This window comes from Bacillus rossius, chromosome 14, assembly GCF_032445375.1.
Source record: "Bacillus rossius redtenbacheri isolate Brsri chromosome 14, Brsri_v3, whole genome shotgun sequence".
NCBI lineage: Eukaryota > Metazoa > Arthropoda > Insecta > Phasmatodea > Bacillidae > Bacillus > Bacillus rossius.
The window spans coordinates 44673466-44697067 of NC_086341.1; the positions used below are offsets into that span (position 1 = coordinate 44673466).

At 40.6% G+C, this 23602-nt stretch overlaps 1 protein-coding gene across 1 annotated transcript in view; it reads right to left on the reverse strand.

Annotated features, from left to right (window-relative positions):
• The window catches only part of LOC134538839 (dual oxidase), a 231596-nt gene extending 208658 nt beyond the window's left edge, over nt 1–22938 (reverse strand). Inside the window, exon 1 of the mRNA XM_063380380.1 lies at nt 22727–22938. Within this exon, the coding sequence (XP_063236450.1) occupies nt 22727–22787 (61 nt within the window). The 5' untranslated portion in view covers nt 22788–22938. The remainder of the gene's footprint in view (nt 1–22726) is intronic.
• Nucleotides 22939–23602: the final 664 nt, after the last annotated feature.

Here is a 23602-nt window from a genome sequence, read left to right on the forward strand (position 1 = left end):
TTAACAATGTGTTTTGCAGCACACCCTGGACAAATGAGTAGAGACCGGAAAAATTCGAGGATTCATTTCGCGTTCTGCCAGGATCCAAACAACTGTACCTTCATGTTACTTCTGTTATTGGCTCACAGTTTATCTGAAGGACTTACAGCCAATGCAAAACCTTCAACCATACAAGTATCGAATCGCAAGCGTCCCAGTTGACGGGTCTCACAAGTCAGTAGCCAATGGGCATGTGGCATTGGCCCGAGTATGTAAGGGATTGTGGAGTCCATCCTAGAGGTCATTGAAACCGCGAATTTTTCCAGTCCCTACAAATGAGGGGCTGAGAACAAAAAATAAGGTAAGTGACATTTATGTAAAAATTTAAGAAAGCAACAATTTTCCAAACAAAGTACGTAAAAAGGTTGAGGGCCAAAATCAGGCAAGTGCTACAATGAACATGTGGTACTATCTATGAAGGATTCACTTACTCTGTTCGCAGAGTGACATTACGCAGTGCTTGACTTCAATAACCATTTACTCGAAATGACTAATCCGTCACTCACTTGTTTTTTTTTCTCAGCCGCTCAAATATTGTCTCAATGGGCCACGGGGCAAAACACTCCTTTCTTCGCCTAGCTTCAGACATGCTCCCTCAGAAAAATAATTTGTTTTGAGCTGATGAACACTTATGAGGATAAAATCTAAAGAATGCAGCTCATTCACAAAATGTACTGACTTTTCTACAGTATGCCTAGAATTTATATGAGGAAATATTTATATTCAAAGGCAAGAAAAGTATATCTTTACTAAAAACGATTTTATTCTTATTTCATTTTTGTACAAATATGTTAATATTTAGCACGAGAAAAACTAATGTTTTATTCTTATTTCATTTTTGTACAAATATATTAATATTTAGCACGAGAAAAACTAATGTTATGTAATCGATAGTTTTATGCCTTGAAAAATCTTAGGCACTTTGCTTTTCATTTCACTATGATTTTCCCTAACTCAGTGCGCACATATAACACCGTTTTAAGTTAATCTTGACTAGTTAGAACCAAACAGTATAACTAGGGACCGGAAAAATTTGCGGATTCAATTACCTCTAGGATAGACTCCATTATCCTCTGCACATCTCAAGTAAACACGCCTGTTCATTGGGTACTAAATTGTGAGGCGTCTCCACTGGGTAGCTTGTGATTCGACGCTTCTTTGGTCGATAAGTCTATCAATGGCCCAGAGAGCTCCAGTTAAACTGCGAGCCAATAGCAGAACCAGCAGAATTGTACACATGTTTGAATTTCAGCCTATAACAAAATGAATCCGCGGATTTTTCCGGTCTCTAGGTATAACTCATCATTAGCGTTTTTGACACATTTATAAATTCAACCAAATGCAATATTCTCCATATTTACATTATTAATTTTCCATCATTAATATTCTAACGCTTAGCCTGCCAGAAAATTTAATATTTTTAATTTTATTATAAAATATTATATCTCTGAAGATAGCAGTAGGTTAGATATTGGGAGTTAACAAAAAACATATAATAGCTAGTGACTTGCTTCTACCATTCAAATATTTGTTTCTGCTGTAAAAAATCATATCTCCGAAGTTAAAAACGCAAAAGTTAAAGTTAATGGTATGAACAAAATTCAAAATTCCAACTACTTCATATGTTTTAAATGTAACTTCTTCCTAGTGGGTGTAAAATGGGAAAGTTTAATTTAAGAAAGAAAAATTCACGCCTCCGAAACTTCTTTAAAATATTATAAGAACATTTACATGACTAAAGAGTATAAAGGGTAATTATTTTTTTAATTTCTGAACTTTTATCGCATAAAGTGTGAAAATGGAATATGCCATTAAAAAATCCATGAATTTTAATAAGCTAATTTAAATAAAGATGTGAATAGTAAACATACTAAACTATAAATCTTTTTTTTATTTTATATCATTGAGAGTGGTGAAATTTTTATTAAGTTAAATTGGTGGACAAGAAAATGGTAACGAAACTTACATTAAATACCGGCTTGTGCTTAAAATATTTTTAAAATTCCAACACTGGTTGGTTTTCTTATGAATGAAAACTTATTTAGACCTTACATTTTATTGCGCCGATCGCTTACTTGATAGTTGGAATTGCTCACATATTTTATTTACAATGTGACAATATTATAAATGTTCTGAAATTGACGCAAGCTAAGTAAGCCTCTAGTAGTTAGCAAGTTTGAATTAAATGTTAAAGCCCAAAATGTCTTCAGGTAAATTTACTCCTTTTATAGTTTAAGTAAACAAGCAGAAATTATACGAGCAATATCGTACCAAATGCATTTGGTAAGTAAACAGACGGGAGATAAATATGCCAATTAATTTGCGTTGAAACAGAAAAATTAGTTGACATGCATTTTAATGTACTGTTTAAAGTTTATTGTGAAATTTTCATTACTGAAAAAATTACACAAAGATTTTTGCATGTAATAGTGTCCTCGATACAATACTGTAGTTTTTGCGTCATAACTCCTGATTCATCCTTAACAAGACTGTTTGATTTTTTTTTTGTATTCAAAGATTTATTTTAGCTTTTGCGCAGAAAATAAAAATCTTTATTTAAAGGTTATTTTACCGCGTATTTTTACAGCCATTTGGCATTTTGCTTGGATAAATTATCTCTACGCGATTCCTCTTTTATGGCAAAGGTTATACATTCCACGTACGAAAACTAACCAATCAACGTTTACTTGCGTTCGTAAAGTCTGCTGAGAGTTGACCCGATCCCTTACCCAAGCAGAAATGGCCTAACCCCGCTTGACCGAAGATAAAACTGGTTTTAGCAGACACCTGTATAAGTCGCAAAAAAAAAACATTACAGCAACAAATATTTAGTAAATGGCATTATAAAAAGACGTTGGCCCCATTCTTGACACTGATAATAAAGTTAAAGTATTTTTACTGTAGAATTATATCTTTCTTTTGTACAGACAATTTGTTTTGACATAATACGAATCTAAGTTTTGTTTCTATTCACAGAGTTAGTTTTAAATGGTACAAAGAATCATCTCACGTCTCAAATCATGAAGCGGAAGCAAACTTTTTTAAGTTTGGATCGTGTGAGTGTAAAGATGACAGTTTCATTTACAAATTAGCAGTCGAGCCTGTCGCGATCGTGTTAAAATTGGAACGTTCCAAATTGGTCTTCACAAGTTTATAACAGAAATGTTCTGGAATCAAATTCAATTATCCCTCCTGGAATTCGAAACTCCCTTATTGTAGAGGAGGCCGTTACTATGAAAGGGAGATGACAAACGTTACAATAACATCTAAACTTTGATTTAAGAATAATTTAAATTTTAAGAATGTTCCGCTTATTGCATCCAAATAGGCCTAGACCACCTTGTAAAACGACTAACTTGCAAAGAAAAAAAATCTGTAATATTACAAAAGATTCATTTGGAAACCAGTTGCCAAGACACAGTTTGTAATAGTACTAAAATAAAGATATTGTAACTTTGTACATCAAACGGCTACGGATATTTTTTGCATATATGAAATACGTTTTTTCCAAATAATACTGAGTATTTATTACGAAAATTGGTGCATCATTTTATATTTTAATTGATGTTTCATTCGATCATATTTTTTTAAACCCTGTAAAAAATCGAATATTCAAGAACCTGACATTATTTTGTTTATTTTGCTTATTAATACTGGAAAGCTATTCAGGGAACGGTTTCGAAATAACTTTAATTTTTGAAGGTACTGGGAGAAACCAAAACGTAAATATCCGGGTAAGAATCCGAACCCAGTTTTACTGCGAACACTATTTTGTAGTGATGCTTTAAATTCACAAATTTACAAATATCTGTATTTTTTTACTTATATAAATGTTCCATTCGCACAAAAAAAATTTAGTCTAGCATGACTTCAGGTTTTTTTTTTTCGCAGTTAAACATCTGTCTCTATGAATTACTTGATATTTAAACGTCCGTGGTCCTCAAACACAATGGCTAAGATGCAGTCTCTCTCGCCGGAACAAGACAGTCTTGCGAGCCGTTGCGACAATTGACAATAACTTGGGACTGGAAAAATACGCGTTTTCAATGACCTCTAGGATGAACTCCACAGTCATTTACGTAATTGGGCGAATTTAACCTGTTCATTGGCCACTGACTTCTGAGACGTGACCAGTGGGTAGTCTGTGATTGGACAATTCCACTGGTCGGTAGTAACTCATTGGCCGACAGTCCTCCACATCAAAGGAGAGTCAATGGCAGACGCAGAAGAATGGTATAACTAGGGACCGGAAAAATTCGTGGGTTCAATGACCTGTAGGATGAACTCCATAGTTCTACGTACACTCGGTCAAATGTGACCCACTCATTGGCTGCTGTCTTGTGAGACGTCCCAACGTAGCAGCCTGTGATTCGATACAGCTTTGGTTGGGTGTTTCTCATTGGCCCAGAGTCATCTAGGTGTGTTGTGAGCCAATAACAGAGGCTGCATTGAGGTATAAATATTTGTATTTTAGCCTATCGCGAAATGAACTCGCGAATTTTTCCGGACTCTAGGTATAACTATTTGAATTTTGGCAAATCGCGAAATGGAATTCGCAAATTTTTCCTGTCTCTAGCAATCAAAAATGTTCCCGGCGGAACAGTTAGTTTCCACAGCGGGACACGCAGTCAAGCGAACTCGTTCTGCTGGTTCACTCTTTCCGCCCGTAGCAGACACTGACACTGAAGCTGTAGTCGTTTCAAGGGCGTTCCGTCCTTCCAACCGAGACCAGCAGAGAAGATAGAAGTTCTGGTGTTGACACTCTTGTTAAGTTTCAACATATTTATTCCGCAAACAAATGTTCCGCGCAGTTGAGAGAGAAAAAAACGTTATAGATAGAGACCTGCAAAATTCGCGGATTCATTTCGTGATATGCTACAATTCAAATAATTATACCTTAGCACTTCTACCACTGGTTCACTGTTAATCTGGAGGACTGAGGGCCAATTAGAGACCCTCACTCATAGAAGTGTCGAATCACAGGCCACCCAGTCGAGACGACTCACAAGTCAGCGGCCAATGTACAGGTGGCATTTGCCCGAGTGTGTAGAGTGTAGTAGAGTCTATCCTGGAGGTCATTGAATCCGCGAATTTCGCAGGTCTCTAGTTATAGATAAAAACTAATCGCAATTTTCAAAATCCAAAATTAAAAGTAAACTTTAAAAATGGTTTCAACTTTGTTCCTACGAGACGTGTACAGGTTTACAAATTATACAGAGATATTCATAAATTTACATGTACTGATTTCACTAACTTCACTTGGCTTTTGAGGCCTAGCAGCGTCGCAGTTGTAGTGTGATCCGAACGTTTCGCCCTGCGTTGCAGCAGACATCTTCAGGACTATGAATCAACCGAGGGCTAGGATGTGGTAGGGCTCTATGCATGCTGGCCAGGGTCTCTCGTGATTGGCTCTGAACTTCGCATGCAATTGATAAAACAGTTATCAAATTACGAAATGGCCCATTTCAAACATGGTGTACGACTTGGGCGCGGTTTAATCTTATAAATTACATTTTAGAAGATTCGAAGACAGTTCCCACTATCGTCTGAGATGCATGCAAACTACTGAATCACAAAAATAAACCATGCCCATGTTTCCAAACCATTATGCTGTATACGGTTTTAACACACCTTGCATAAAGCACGAAAAATAAGACAATTTTATTTACCTATATTTTAACAACCTAATTTACTTAACAATCTTTGAAAGTGACGAGTTAAAACTTCAGTGGTAACCAAAATAGTTCCCTGTAGTATTTTTCCATTTTTGAAAGACTGGAAATAGCCTATTGCTACGAGCTGCGGCGGATATTGCATCAGCATTTATACATGCAATTACATGATCAAGAAACAGTTGGGTTGGAAGCGCGCCAGACACAAGGCCGCTACAGTAATTTGCAAAGTCGTGACAAACGAAAGCTTACTTAACCATTGCCGCGTCGAATAACGTTTATTAATCATGCGTCGCGGATACACCTGGTGTTCTGTGTACCTCCACAGGCGAAGAAGGCAAGGAAAAAATGGCGGTGGGAGTAATAGCTGTAATTGCACTCGGACTGAGCTAACACTTCTATATATACCTCGCCGTTATCCCAACTCTCTTGAAGTAAACGTTCGATAACTATTAACGAAATAATTGCTCAACAATTAACACTGGAAGTTCCGCATAGCTGTCGTCTGAATTGCCCTGCGAAGTCGTTCCATAAACACACGTTTCAACCGGAAAGTACGCAAGCTTTTCCTACAAGACATGGAAAGCAGGAAAGCGCAGAAATAAACTTTCTAGGTATCCTCGTCTTGCAAATATTTTTTATTCACGCACTAAAATTCGAAAATAAAAATTTCATACTTAACCTCGCTTTATCTTGCAAGATATTAAGCGTATATACGTAGTTTATACAATGCTCTACGTTAGAATTTTCCTATTGGTTTTTCTCGCATTTTTTGAAGTGTTACGGTACGAATTCCAGTGCAATCATTCTTGTTTCGGTTGTCCATTGTTAGGGACCGGAAAAATTCGCGGTTTCATTTCGCGTTCTGCCAGAATCCAAAGAACTGTACCTTCATATTACTTCTGTTATTGGCTCACAGTTTATCTGAAGTACTTACAGCCAATGCAAAACCTTCAACCATACAAGTATCGAATCGGAAGCAGCCCAGTTGACGGGTCTCACAAGTCAGTAGCCAATGAGCATGTAGCATTGGCCCGAGTATGTAGGGGATTGTGGAGTCCATCCTAGAGGTCATTGAAAACGCGAATTTTTCCAGTCCCTATCCATTGTTTGTTTCCTGCTGCAAGGTTCCTCTATAATTACTATTCAGTCGATGAGCAGTAAAGCCACGTTGAAGGGAAAAAATACAGATCCAATTAAAGAAATCTTAGGGTCACTATCAAAAGTCCTAGAAATGCACGCAGCACGTCGAACTATCTGGACAGCAGTTTAGTGCTTTAGATGCAGCTGTAGGCATATGCCACTTGATGCGCATGCAAGTGTCACTCTTATAACTTCATTGGCTTTGTACCTTAAGTAGTGGTCCCACTATAAAGGGAATTTTAGCGTCAACGATATATTTGAACAGCGCGACATTTTACAGCTCGCGAATAACGTCCACATTGCAATTTTTTATATAGTGAAACAGAAATATTCACGTAAAAATACTGCTATTTGTAAATTTGAACATTAACAATAAAACAATCGTATCACAACAAAATGGTGTTCGCAGTAATACTGTGACTTAGGAGGGCATTTTTCTTTGTGTGCCCCAGTACCTCCAATAGTTTAGGTTATTTATAAACCGTTCACTGAATGGTTTTCCAGTATTTACTTCGCACATTAATAAGCATAATAAATAAAAATTAAGTCAAATTATTGAATATTAGATAATTTTTTTCTTGACTTAAAAAAAGTATAGTTGAATTAAAAATTAATCAAAATATAATATTATGCACCAATTTTCATAATAAATACTTAGTATTATCTCGAAAAACGTATTTCATATATACAAGAAACATAGTCATGTATTGTATAAGATAACAATATCTTTCTCATGGTATGTAATACAAACTATTTCTTGGCAACTGGTTACAAAAAAAAATCCTTTGTAAAAGTACAGAAAATATTTTTCTGTGGAGTAAGTATCCGATGAAATTATTTGGTACCAAACAACAAACACGTAATATATGGAAATGCAACTAAAATAACAGTTAATACAAGAAAATATAAAATAATGGCAAGTAAGACTGAGCTTTGAGGTTGTCGTATGGCCGGTCAGCACACAGATATTCTTATATCGAGGCGCCATCTACTGACCGTTTAAGATTTAGAAACAGTGTCTGATTACTAGGGCCATGCATATTTCGTGAAAAGATTCCGAGATTAGTTATAAGTCAAAACACTGTAGCATCGTCTGTGTTTCGTGATTGGGTGAGTTTCTTTCAAGCGCAAGTCGATTGTTTCAACAATCAATCACAGTAATTCAGTGCGGAAGCAAACAAGTCCTGAGTGGCTCGGTCAAAACAGGGCAACTACTTCTCTCACAGACGGCCGCCAATCACAAGGAAGAAACCGATGTTGCAGGTGTACCTTGTTGCAGTCCAATAGGCGTTCAGATTATTTCGCGAAAAATGCCTGCCCCTACAGAATAGCCACCAAACGTCCCACAGATGCGTGCTACGTGAGAAGACTGCCCGCGCATTGACAGGCGCTAATGTCGCCCTTATGCTTGTTCTACAATGGCGCTGGAAAGAAGACGGAATTCCGGGTAACATTTCACTATCGCATCTGCCGTTCCAACAATGCACGGAAACGTAACAAACGGCGACCGAAGAGATTGCATTTCAAGGTTACGAAATATTATTTCATTAAAAAGAAAATATTATTTTTTTTTTCAAGACCATGGAACGGGCAGAATCTACATAGATAATTTTTTTGACGTGACGTCTAATAAATCGATGAACGCCGGCTGCACGCACGAAAAAGTGTCCTTTTACGCACATTGCCCCGTTACGATGTGTCCCGTTACGCTCATTGTACGCTTGCGCCGCATCTATCCCTCTTCCACTCGATTAGAACAACCATCGATTTGACTTTTTCGAGGCACATTAAACTTGAAACACTCCCATTTGTTTCTTACATTTCCTATCATCGTCCTATGCTTAACAGAATAACTCAGATTGGAATAAGTTAAATAGCAAACATGTATAAAAGTTATAGTTAAAATAATCTCTTCGTTTAAGTAATAAACATATTTGAATTAATAAGTGCAAATAAAAAAAAATTTATCAATTAAATTGTAGATTTCATTTCACTCCTTCTTTGTATCCATACAAAATAGTGATAATTCAATAAAAATTATTCAATTTTATTCATAAAAGTATACAATCATTTCATCAATGTTTTGTAATGACGTCACGTTAAACTATCGTCCGTAAACCTACTTTACAGACAACCAATTTTTTTTTTAAATAAAAGAACACTAGATATTCTTGAACTTGAAAACACCCACATAATTCATAAACAAGGTTCTGTTTAGATGTCCCTCCATAATATGCCGTTTGTGAAGCTTCGGGATTACGATGTAGCTACAGCGACGGTGTCGCTGCGACAATTCACGTCGCTGGTCGCGGCTTGTCACGGAGAAAAAACTGTTGACGCTACTCCCACCACTGCTTAGAATGTCGCTCCCAAGCCGAGGCCACGCAGAAAGCTAGGCTATGTTCGCTATGTTCGCTATGTTCGCTATGTTCGCTATGTTCACTATGTTCGCTATGTTCGCTATGTTCACTATGTTCGCTATGTTCGCTGCGCCAGGCGGCCAGACAGGACAGCCCAGTTCGCGATGTCGGAGAGACGCGTGCAGTGGGATTCCAGTGATGATTCCGACGATGGTAACATTCTGCTGGCTGTCGCAGTACGTGAACGTGAAAATAAATGTGTTAGTGCAAAATTTAATTTATATATAAAAAATAATAATTTGAAGAATTTGATCACTTGATGAAACAATTGCTTGTGAGGACGAAACCATATTTATGGTAGAGACCTGCAATATTCGCGGATTCATTCGGTGATAGGCTAGAATTCAAACACATATACCTCTTAGATAATTTTTCTATTGGCTTACTGTTCATCTGGACGAATCTCAAACAGTTATAAACCTCTCAACCAAAAAATGGATCGAATCACAGACAAACCAGCTGAGACGACTTACAAGTCGGCAGCCAATGAACTTGCGTTATTTGCCCGAGTGCACAGGGGTATGTGCAGTCTATCCTGAAGGCCATCGAAACCGCGAATTTTGCAGGTCTCTGTACGGATTATTTCAGGATAAATTCAACTCAGTTTGATAGCATTCCATTGGAATAAAATCCCAGGCATTATCTTGCATATCCTAACTTCTATATTATTCCATCTATTTATTCCATAAACTTTAATATTTTTGTACTTCTTAGAACTGATTTAAAGCAAACACAATATGACAGCACAATTCCGAGAGAAAACAGATCTCTTATTGTTTATCTGCGCAAGCGCGGGGTCAGCGACGTTTTAAGGGGGAAAAAAAGCCGAGAACTAAATCCCTGGCGACGTCGCCAACATAGCGAACCTAGCGAACCTAGCAAACCTAGCAAACACAGCGAACCTAGCGAACCTAGCAAACACAGCGAACCTAGCGAACCTTGTGAAAATAGTGAACCTAGCGAACAAAGCGAACATAGCGAACACAGCGAACCTATTGAACCTTGTGAAAATAGTGAACCTAGCGAACAAAGCTAACATAGCGAACATAGCGAACACAGCGAACCTATCGAACCTAGCGAACACAGCGTACCTAGCGAACCTTGTTAAAATAGCTAACCTAGCGAACACAGCGTGCCTAGCGAACCTAGCAAACCTAGAGAACATAGCTAACCTAGCGAACCTTGTGAAAACAGCGAACCTAGTAAACACAGCGAACACAGCGAACCTAGCAAACCTAGCGAACCTAGCAAAGCTAGCGAACCTAGCAAACCTAGCGAACCTAGCGAACCTAGCGAACCTAGCGAACCCAGCGAAGCCGGCAGAAGCAGCGCCCTGTGCGAGCCCCAGGATGGCGGGTGACTCAGGGGCAGGTCGACGACGCGAGTAACGTCCCGGCGCGCGGACTGACTCGGCGATGCCTGCACCGCGCGGGGCCCCGGGTCCACACACGGCGGGACGAGCAGTGGCGTAGTCAGGATTTGTGTATGGGTGGGGGGGTGTTAAGAAGCATGCCCCCCCCCCTCCCCCCAGTATCCGGGGGTCCTCCCCCGGGAAATTTGGATTTTAAGGTGTAAAATAGTGCTATTTTAGCAGTTTTCGGTACTTAAATTTAAATATTGTTATGGTAAAATTTTTATTAATTTTAATATGAAATTTGTTGGAGTGATGAATAAGTAATTAATTAAAGATTTTGTGCTAAGGAGGAGGGGGGTTGATCCCTTAACCCCCCCGCCTGGCTTCGCCCCTGGGAACGAGCACCAGGGGACGTCCTACTGACCCATGTCTCGACAGTCCGGCCCGCTCGCGCCCCACTCGTGCAACCCTCGCTGCATGTTCTCCTGCCGAACACGCACTTGCAACACCGAGCTCCCGCACCGCGTTTAAGAGGCCACTCCAGTGTTTCAGGGGCACTACGCAACCCGCGTTAACCTCATAACATTCAATGCTATTTTCATTTTGCTTATAACTAATTAACTAATATAGATTTCGAAATGATGCTTGCTTGATATGTAAGACAACGATGCTCTTAGCAAAGCCGCTTTCTTCAAAAACGTGCATAAATTATGGTTTTACACCAATCTTTACTAATATGAATAAGTGTATTGTCTAGGTTTGAACCATAATTTATGCACGTTTTTGAAGAAAGGGGCTTTGATAAGAGCATAGTTGTCTTACATATCAAGCAAGCATCATTTCGAAATCTATATTTGTTAATTAGTTATAAGCAAAATGAAAATAGCATTGAATCTTATGAGGTTAACGCGGGTTGCGTAGTGCCCCTGAAACACTGGAGTGGCCTCTTAAGGGCCCCGCCTCGTCAGGGGTGTACGTGTGTTAGTGAGGCGGGATGATAAGCGCGACGCTCGCTGGTGCTTCTAGCGCGGTGTCTCCTCTGGACTGGCGCGCAGTCTTCTCGTCGTCACATGAGCGGTGACCGTAACATTATATGGCGGAGAAATGAAGATAAAGGTGTAATGCATGTCCCTTAAGTGCTTTCAAGAATCTGTACGGATTGTTTTACGCCTGAAAATTACTCTGAAAACACGCGTTTTAGGCATTTTAACGCTTCTAAAAATACAGTTTAAAAACTTAATCCGAAGTTAAAAGTACTTTTCGGCCCTCAGCGAACTCTTAAATGCTATTCGTAAATAGTCCCACTCGGATATCTTGAGTAGTTTTGAAATCGCGTTGTTTTTCCTGAAGCTCTGCACACCGTATGTGTGCCCGGGTAGGCGGGGCCCTTGACGTAGAATTGTTCAGAACGATGCCGAGCGTGATAAACACACGCGGTACATTTCTCCACTCGAACCACACGTGGTTTCCCCGCCCGCCGCTAGAATTCGCTGCCGGAGCAGCTACATACGTCGACTATCTGATCGTTTCATCGATAGACCGAAATCTTAAACTCCGATAAAAGGCGATAAATATTTGAAGGAAATAAAATTTAAAAAAAAAAACGGAAAAGCAGTCATGGGGACTGTCGGCATAAGTGAAAACTTAAAAAAAAAATTTTTTTAAATTGTGCAATATGATATCATTTCTAGGTCAAATGTACGCAAGAAAATGATTTTGGTATCAGGTATATCACTAGCATGTCGGTAACGCGAACCCATAAGTTTTGCCTCTACAAAAAAAATCGCTCAACACGGCTAAACAAGTTTTCACATCAAAGATTAAACCTCAGCTTTGGAGCTGATTTTCGACAAGGATTTTGTTTTTAAATACTGCCCAACTTGTTAAAATGTATTAAACAGTTCATACTATAAAGTGTTCCTTTGGCTTTGAGGACTTTGGTTCGTGCCATCGGCTACGGATGGGTGCAGTTCAGATGTTTTAGCGAAAAATAACTGCACCTAGTGATACATTTTTTCTTTATGTAAATGTACACATTAAAAAATATCAATTTTTTTTACAAGGAAAAAAATTACTGTTTGGGAAGTTTTGCACGAATGCTTGTGAATGGGGGTTAAATTCGTCAGGAGTCGGGGCTGTGTGGGCTCAGACCAGTTGGCGTTGCGGACAGCACAGTCTGCGACCAGCGCGTCGAGGAACAGACACCGTCATCACTGCGCGTGGCGAGCTGCCCTGTCCGCATGCGTGTCTGTGCCTGTCTGTTCCTGTCTGTCTGTGCCTGTCTGTCTCTGCCTGTCCGTGCCTGACAGTACCTGTCTGTGCCTGTCTGTCCCTGGTTGTGTCTGTCTGTGCCTGTTTGTGTCTGTCTGTGCCTATACGTGCCTGTTTGTGCTTGTCTGTGCCTGACTGTACCTGTCTGTGCCTTAATGTACCTGTCTATGCCTGTCTGGGCCTGCCTATGTCTGTTTGTGCCTGACTCTACCTGTCTGTGTCTGTGCCTGTCCGTGTCTGTCTGTGCATGTCTGTGTTTGTCTGTGGCCTCGAACCAGGGGTCCTCGCTAGGAGTCCCAGACCGCGTGTGGCCGCCTCTACCTCTTGGTCTGCGGTTGGTAGTTTTGTTTCGGGCGGTTTTATTGAAGCGTTTCTGGTCCTTGTGAGAGGATGTGGCTGTGCAGTAGCTTGGCTTCTGGGTTGTATCCGTGTCCTTGGCGAATGATTCTACCGACGTTTCGGTCGACATTGCAGTCGCCATCATCAGGGGGCACAGTTAACCTACCGCAGAAGTCAAGCTACTTCAGACAATTGCCGTGAAAGCCTGCGAACATTATATAGATAGAGACCGGAAAAATTCGCGATTTCAATGACCTGTAGGATAGACTCCATGATCCTCTATGCATGCGGGAAAATGACACTCGTGATAAATTCGCGAATTCATTTCGTGTTATGCTAAAATTAAAATAATTATACCTCAGTGCTGCTTCTGCCATTGGTTCACTGTTAATCTGGAGGACTGAGGGCCAATTAGATACCCTCACTCATAGAAGTGTCGAATCACAGGCCACCCAGTCGAGACGACTCACAAGTCAGCGGCCAATGTACAGTTGGCATTTGCCCGAGTGTGTAGAGGATATTGGAGTCTATCCTGGAGGTCATTGAATCCGCGAATTTTTCCGGTCTCCATATATAGACGTGGCTGTGTTGCCTTGTTTAGGTTGTGAGTGTGTGAGTGGTGCGGACAGGCATCAGGCACTGCGCATAGCCAATGGGGAGCCAGCACAGAGCGCGACGCGGTAGCTGTGTGGACGTGCGACGGGTTGAAGGCTCGCACTTGCAGCGTGCGGAGAAGTGAAAGTTGCGGCTGTTGCCTCACGGCCGCAGGAGGAGGGGGGGGGGGGGAAGCCCAGACCTGCAACCCTCTAAACACACACACACACACGGCTGACAACCGTGCAGAAGTGAAACATACTCGCTGGCAAAATGGCCTGCATCTTGGGGAAAAACCCTACTGCCACTACGGATAGGTAGGGGCATGCATAGGGACTGGAAAAATTCGCAGGTTCAATGACCTGCAGGATGAACTCCATAGTTCTACGTACACTCGGTCAAATGTCACCCACTCATTGGCTGCTGTCTTGTGAGACGTCCCAACGTAGCAGCCTGTGATTCGATACAGCTTTGGTTGGGTGTTTCTCATTGGCCCAGAGTCATCCAGGTGAGTTGTGACCCAATAACAGAGGCTGCATTGAGGTAAAACTATTTGTATTTTAGCCTATCGCAAAATGAACTCGCGAATGTTTCCGGTCTCTAGACATGCATATTTTGCGAAAAGATCCAGAGAGTAGTTGAAAGTTTAAAACACTGTAGCACCGTCTGTGTTTCGTGATTGGGCTGGTTTCTGTCAGGCACAATCCGATTGTTACAACGACCAATCACAGTAATTAAGTGTGGAAGCAAACTCGTCCTGAGTGGCTCGGTCAAACAAGGCAACGACTTCTTTGGCAGACGGTCGCTAATCACAAGGAATAAACCGCTGGTGTGGGTATACCTTGTTGCAGTCTAACAGGCGTTCAGATTTTTGCGTTATGTTCTCAGATTCTTTTCTAGAGACCTGAAAAATTCGTGGGTTCATTTCGTGTTATGCTAAAATTCAAATAATTATACCTTAGTGCTGCTTCTGTCATTGGTTCACTGTTAATCTGGAGGACTGAGGTCCAATTAGAGACCCTCACTGATAGAAGTGTCGAATCACAGACCACCCAGTCGAGACGACTCACAAGTCAGCAGCCAATGAACAGTTGGCATTTGCCCAAGTGTGTAGAGGATATTGGAGTCTATCCTGGAGGTCATTGAACCCGCGAATTTTTCCGGTTTCTAGCAATGACGTATTTCTAAAGATTGTATTAAATACAATACTAATAATATTGTGGTTAGACACTATTTATAGAATAATGAATTCCCTTAATGTATGATCTGACTTAACGGAAAAAAAACTTTTCAACATTGAAAGATAAAAAAAATGCTACTTCCAAATAAAGAAAAATACTGAGATGACTCACTATCTGTAAAACTTTATTTTTCTCTTAGTTTTAACAACAAATAGTAGTTTATGCTCGTAATGACACGTGATAAAATTTTATTTTATTTTCAACTTCTATTTCTCGTCACCATCACTCAGTATCGTGTATCTTGCTCCGTGAGTAAGACAGCCAGTGAGCTACATTAGCTCAGATATATAAAAATATAAAAAAAATAGCAATGCAGTCTTAATCTCTCTTCGCTAGTCTGTTGGGGCACGAAGAAACTCATTTTAAATCACTTATCTCCCTGAGCTAAGCGGTGAGTCACTCTGATGTAGACCACTCATCACTCTGTCGTCAGTCGCATACAAACCACTCATAATCCATTATTCATGAAACTCGTACGACTGATAGGCACTCTATTTTTACAAAAGGCATCGACCTATTTTCGTAGGAATACTAAAACAATTTTTCCTCTTTATAATTTCTTGAGATGGCAGTCTTAAGTACTGAAGCACTTTAACTGTCTGCAAAATTAAATATACTTTTTTGCCTTAGCAGAAGTTAGGTTTACTTACCCCAAAATAAAGATGAATGCTGTACCTATGTAACCTCCTCGAATAATCAAGTACTGCTGTAAGTGTTACACTTTGCAAAGTAAGACGGTTAAATAAGCACAAATGTTGACCTTAAAAAATGTTCTATGCACAGATATTTTGAAAACTTTTAAAATGAAATTCGGTTTGTCATTCAAGAAAATTTCCAAAATAAATCAAGGGTAAGTTAAACAATTAAAACTATTAAAAATATCATAATTTTAAGAAAATTATTTTCTTAGTACTATGATAATCACTGCAATAGTTATTTATGCTATGTTTGAAAATAATTTGTATTATTTGTTCAAAATATTCCAATTGTAAACGCCAATAAACCCAACATAAATATAGGATTGTATCTAAAAGTGATATATATTCAATACATCTACCTATATAAAAATAGGATGTTGGTATGTATGACGTTGATAAACTCCGACACATTTTACCGATCGCGATGAACATCGAAGTGCTTTTTGACGTGACAATGTCTAATAAATCGATGAACGCCGGCTGCACGCACGAAAAAGGATGACTCCTTGTCCCGTTACACTCCTTTTCCCGTTACGCTCATTGTACGCTTGCGCCGCATATATCTCTTTTCCACTCGATTGGAACAACCATCGATTTGACTTTTTCGAGGCACATTAAACTTGAAACACTCCCATTCGTTTCTTACTTTTCCTATCATCGTCCTATCCTTAACAGAATAACACAGATTGGAAGAAGTTAAATAGCAAACATGTATAAAATTTATAGTTAAAATAATTTCTTCGTTAAAGTAATAAACATATTTGAATTAATGAGTGCAAATAAAAGTAAATTTATCAATTAAAATGTAGTTTTCATTTCACTCCTTATTTGTATCCATACAAATGATAATTCAATACAAATGATTCAATTTTATTCATAAAAGTATGCAATCATTTCATCAATATTTTGTTATGACGTTGTCACGTTAAACTATCGTCGGTAAACCGACTTTACAGACAACCAATTTTTCATGGAGATTTTTATACTCTCCATTTGTTGTAACTCGCCGCTAGATGGTGCTGAAGCACAACTTCTAAACCGTCCAACCGATCGCAATGAAAATTGTATACATAGATATTTGAACACAAGAGAATATTTCCGCGATATCCATTTTGCTATAACTCGCCACCAGATGGTGCTGCAGTCATTAAAAATTGGTACATTGTGGATTTTTACTGCTCTCAATCCTCAATAACAACAAATATAAATTGTGACTGTGAAGTATTTGGTGAGTGAGTTTAAAATGTAATACCATTTCAAACGCTTTACAGAGTCTAGATTACATACAGACCATCCATATAGAGGTAAATAAATAAACTCTAGCAGGGTAACATCTGCAGGGTTCTGCTAGTTATATATATATAAGTGTGAGTCATATTTCCCCTCGCAGCCACAACTGCCCATTAGTAGAGGCAGGCATTTTTCACGAAAATATCCGAGTGCCTATTAGACTGCAACAAGGTATACCCGCACCTGTGGTTTCTTCCTTGTGATTGGCGGCCGTCTGCGAGAGTTGTCGTTGCCATGTTTGACCGAGCCATTCAGGACGCGTTTGCTTCCGCACTGAATCACTGTGATTGGTGTTGTTACAATCGATATGTACCTGGGAGAAACTCGCCCAATCACGAAACACAGACCATGATACAGTGTTTTAACTTTCATCTAGTCTCGGAATCTTTTCGCGAAATCTGCATGCCTCTACCCATTAGATAGCACCGGTGTTTGTGTGTGATAATAACCTCAGGTCTCCCATCGTGCACTATGGTGGCCGTGTGTCTGTAGCTGTGGTGGTGTGGAAGATACGGTGGTTGGAAGTGGTCGACGTACGAGCATTTCATACATTTCGACTAAAGTGCTACGAAACAAATGTTTGGAATCTCCTTTAAATGTTCAGAATTTCTCACGTTTGGTGAGTGTGGGCTTGCGAGTTGACCGTCCTTCACCGAACAGCCACCACCAACCAACCGTCATTGAATGCACTAGAATGTTCTCGAATGTACTAGAATAATCCGGCCACAGAAGACCCACTATCGATAGAGACCGGAAAAATTCGCGGATTTATTTCGCGATATGCTTAAATGCAAATAACTGTACCTTTCTGCAACTTTTGCTATTAGTTCACTGTTAACCTGGAGGACTGTGGGGTCAATTACAGACCCTCAGTCAAAGCAGTATTTAATCACGGGTCTCCCAATTCAGACTCCTCACAAGTCAGTAGCCAATGAACAGCTGACGTTTGCCCGCGTATGCACAGGATCGTGGATTATATCCTGGAGGTCATTCAATCCGCGAATTTTTCCAGTCCTTAACTATCGACCACCGACTACCAAACACCCGTCATTGAATGTACTACAGTGAGTGAGAATGTACTAGAATTTTCTCTAATGTACTAGAATAATCCGGCCACAGAAGACCCACTATCGACCACCGACTACCAAACACCCGTCATTGAATGTACTACCACAGTGAGTGAGGATGTTCTAGAATGTTCTCGAATGTACTAGAATAATCCGGCCACAGAAGACCCACTATCTACCACCGACTACATAAGACCCGTCATTGAATATACTACTATAGTGAGTGAGAATGTACTAGAATGTTCTCCAATGTACTAGAATAAACCGGCCAAAGAAGACCCACTATCGACCACCGACCACCAAACACCCGTCATTGAATGTACTACAGTGAGTGAGAATGTACTAGAATGTTCTCTGATGTACTGGAAGAAACTGTACTAGAATGTACTAACTGCAAGTATCTACCAAAAAGAAACCCATCGAAGCGGGGTGTCGTCCTCAGCTAGTAAAATAAAAATGAAAATATAATATTTCAAAGCTTGTATTAACTTAGCTGATAAATCTTTCTGAATAAAAATGTCAACTGTTTCACTTTTTTTTGTGGGAATGGCCTTTAAATTCACTCGCTCTGTCTGTGGCTGAGAGGATGTAGTACGTGAAAGCAGGAACCACTATCACATTTTTTTCTCCGCCTTTAAACTCTTAGGCCTTAAAAATACAAATACAAATTTTACCACACGTGGAATTATTTCATTCGGATCATGACAGAAACCTTAAGGAAACATTGACAGCTTTCTAACGACTAAGTTTCTTCTCAAGCTCTGGATACTATTTAATTGGACTCATGATGTATTGATAGGGCCATTTGTTGTTTTTTTTTTTTTTTTTTTTTTTTCGAGAAGTGTTAAAAATTTGTAGTATTGTCTGTGTTTATTTCAGGTACGTATCTACTGTCAACACACCAATCACGAATTCATTTCGCTATAGGCCAAAATACAAATAGTTATACCTCAGTGCTGCCTCTGCTATTGGCTCACAACTCACCTGGATGACTCTGGGCCAATGAGAAACGCCCGACCAAAGCTTTATCGAATCACAGGCTGCTACGTTGGGACGTCTCACAAGACAGCAGCCAATGAGTGTGTGACATTTGACCGAGTATACGTAGAACTGTGGAGTTCACCGTGCAGGTCATTGAACCCGCGAATTTTTCCGGTCCCTACTAATGAGCGCTCGGACCTTTCAGCGAATAATGCGTGTCCCTGTGTACTGAAGTTAGGGTGAGTAATAGCGACCCTGACTTCAACGTCAAATGCCTCCAGGCCTAAGGCGCTGAAGTGGCGTGAAGTAATTTGTATGTGCTGAATGCAGGGTTCGTTCTACGTGCCTAGTTTAACGTGATTGTCCACAACATGTGTTTTACTATGTAAAATACACATTTTAACCGTTAAAACACACACACGTTCAAAAAAAACAATTGAGCGATCATTAAATAAACCAATGCCTTTAAGAAAAAAAGAAGACATGTAAAAGGTTTCTCAGATGCCATTCAAGGCCACACACGACAGCCTAAAATTAAATAATATAAAGCTCCCCATTGGCGCAGCGCAAAATTGCACCTTATTAGAGCTGCAGTGGGTTTGAATAGCACGAAGAAAGAAAGCTCGTGACGAACGCAAGACACGAACGCCCACGCTAAATGACACACATTTCACTCGCTGCAATAAAGTAATACAGGTGAAACGTGGCAAGTAATCAAACGAAACATGTAACCTAATAAACCAACGAAAACTATTGAGTGTAATTAATGACTATGAGTCATTTGCTTACATAATCACCATACAACACAAAATTTCTCCGAAATTTGCGCCTTTTTTTTATTCGTTAGAAGCATTGAAATGGAAAACTATTTTCACCTACTTTCGGAGTGTCTACTGTTAACTGAGCTTATGAACAAACAACAGTGTTTGGGAGTTTATCTGCCACAAACTTTTTTTTTGTGATTAATCACCAAATCTATACTGTAGTGGCATGTATTTATTGCAACAAAAAAAAAGCTCTTAAAACTAGATTCATATTAGAACAATGTAGCATCGTCTGTGTTCGTTGATTGACTGGGTTATACTTTCAGGTGCGTGTCAACTGTCAGCAACGAATCACAGCCAAGAAAATGTGCAAGAAATAGCGTGCCCAATAACCCGGCCGCCAATCACAAGGAAGAAACCATATTGCAGGCTAATTAGTAAAGACTGGGAGACTCTGCGGTTTCGATTACCTTCAGGATAGACTGCACAGTTCTCTGTACACTCGGGCAAATATCGTCGGTTCATTGGCTTTTGACTTGTGAGTCGTCTCAACTTGGTTTGCCTGTGATTCGATACTTCTTTGGTTGAGTGTTTCTCATTGGCCGAGAGTCGTCCAGATGAACAGTAAGCAAAACAGCAAAAGAGGCATAATATATTATTATTAGAATTTTAGCTTATAGCCAAAATTGAAATTCACGTACTAATGAGTAAGAGCAAGGATATTTAGCGAAAAAAAAAGGTGAACGCCCATTAGACTGCAACATGGTGTGCCTAGGCCAGCTGTTTCTTTTTTTGCAATTCGCAGCCTTATTTGTGCGATCCACTCTGGACGCGTTTTCTTCCGCGCTGAATGGCTGTGCTGCCAGAAACAGGGGAAAATTGGCGGTTTCGTTTCGCATTATGCTAGAGAATAAAAAAATGTAACTTTATATTACTTCTGTGATTGGCTCACAAGTTTAACTGAAGGACTTGCCTTCAGCCAAAGAAGTGTTGAATCTCAAACATCCCAGTTTACAGGTCTTACAAGTCAGTGTCCAATCAGCTGGTAGTATTTGCCCCGAGTATGTAGGGGATTGTGGAGTCCATCCTAGAGGTCATTGAAACCGCGAGTTTCTACAGTCCCTGGTGATTGGTAGAGACCGGAAAAATTCGCGATTTCAATGACCTGTAGGATAGACGCCATGATCCTCTATGCACGCGGGAAAATGACATCTGCTCATTGGCTACTGACTCGTGATACCTGTTAACTGGGACGTTAGTAATTCGATACTTCTTTTGTTAAAGGTTTATCATTGGCCGAGTGTCATTCAGATAAACTGTTGCCTAATCACTGATGCGGTAAAAAGGCAAACGTTTTTGGATTCTAGCCTATCGCGAAAGGAATTCGATTTTTCCGGTCTCTAGCGATTGGTGTTCTAACTGTAGACAGGCACGTGAAAGAAACTCACCCAGTCACGAGACTCAGACGATGCTACGCTGCCTCAACTCTGAGCTGGTCTCGAAATCTTCTCGGATAAAAATGCCTGCCCCAGTAGTCCTCAGTGATCCCAGCCAATGACGGCACTAGGTACGCGGGATTAGGGACTATTCACTGTTCCGGATGACCTACCCCGGGAAATTTGAAAAAAAAATTAATCTTTTTTAAAACATTTTCAACCTTACCTAGAACTGGTTTTGCTAATCTATAGAGACCGGAAAAATTCGCGGGCTCAATTACCTTCAGTATAGACTCCAGTATCCTCTACACACTCGGGCAAATGCCACCTGTACATTGGCCGCTGACTTGTGAGTCGTCACGACTGGGTGGCCTGTGATTCGACACTTCTATGAGTGAGGGTCTCTAATTGGCCCTCAGTTCTCCAGATTAACAGTGAACCAATGGCACAAGCAGAAAGAAGGTATAATTATTTGAATTTTAGCATAACACGAAATTAATTCGCGAATTTTTCAGGTCTCTACTAATCTATCTTAGGATATTTTGTTACTGTTTCCCGATAAAAAAAAATTCTCACGTCAGTTTCACAAATGCTCAAGATCAAATCTGCAGTATGATTACATCATTATACGGGGCGATAAAATATTTGAAAGTTATTCTCTAATACGTGATCGTGACTCGAATCAGCACATTAAATTACAAGATAGTGAAAATTATTATTATTATATTTATTTTCCCGTAAATGTCTTCATTTAGGGCCATGTAAATTTCACGTGAAGATCCCGAGACCAGCTGAAAGTTAAAAACACTGTAGCATCGTTTGTGTTTCGTGATTGTGTGAGTTCTTTGAGTGTTACAACAACCAATTACAGTAATTCAGTGTGGAATCAAACTCGTCTTTAGTGGCTTGGTCAGACAAGGCAACGACTTCTCTCGCAGACGGCCGCCAATTAACAAGGAAAGAAACCTCTGGTGCGGGTATACCTTGTTGCAGTCCAACAGGCGTTCAGATTTTTGCGCGGAAAAATGCCTGCTCCGAGTTATACTTAGAGACCGGAAAAATTCGCGGATTCCTTTCGCGATAGGCTAGAATCGAAAAACGTTTTCCTTTTTACAGCATCAGTGATTGGGCAACAGTTTATCTGAATGACACTCGGCCAATGAAAAAACCTTTAACAAAAGAATTATCTAATCACTAGCGTACCAGTTAACAGGCATCACGAGTCAGTAGCCAATGAGCAGATGTCATTTTCCCCGCGTGCATAGAGGATCATGGAGTCTATCCTACAGGTCATTGAAATCGCGAATTTTCCCGGTCTCTGGTATACTTCAAACGGAACCGGAGACAAACGAAGCTTAGAAGCAACGGCGCGCTGGCCGCTGCGGACTTGCCCCGTTTGACGGCGGCTCGAACTGACCTGGTGTCGCGGGCGCAGCCAAGAGCAGCGCCACGAACGGCTGCAGCAGCAGCAGCAGCATGGTGGATGATCTCGAGGGTAGTCTTATGACGCTGCTATTCCCTCGCCGCGCATGTCTGTCCTCTTCCCCTATTCGTCGCTCGCGTCGCGTGATCGCACTGGGTTGAACGGTCTTGTCGCGCGCGCACTGTGCCGCAGCTGGCGACTGGAGGAGCACTGACTGGGGAGAAAGTCCGGTGTGGCACGCCAGCTGTCAGCTGTTCGCTTCCCCCTCCTTCCCACCTTCCTCCTCCTCCTCCTACTCTCATCCTCGACAGACGCTGCCGCCCCCCCCCCCTCACCGATACCCAAATCCCCTCCGCCATTCCGCTTCCAGAAAACCTACAGCCTGTCTCACAAGCACCCCGCTGTTCCCATCCGCCCAACGACACAGGGGCACCCGCAAACAGACGCTCCATTCAGCTTCCGAGCCGCGACGTCAGGATAGACTCCACAGTCCTGTTTTTCGACCACGCACTAGAGCCACGGGAGATTCACTAGGGCGGTGCAAATTTCGCGAAAAAAATTCCCGAGAGTAGCTGAAAGATAAAACACTGTAGGATCATCTGCGTTTCTGGATTGGGTGAGTTTATTTCAGGTGCGTGTCGAGTGTTAAGAAAAACCAATCACAGTAATTCAGTGCGGAAGCAAACTCGTCTGGAGTGTCTCGGTCAAGCAAGGCAACGATACTTCTCTCGCAGACGGCCGCCAATCAACAAGGAATAAATCGCTGGTGCAGGTATAACCTTGTTGCAGTCTAGTAGGCGTTCAGATTTTTTCCCGAAAAATGCCTGCCCCTAGCCACGAGATATTTATAGAGACAGGAAAAATTCGCGG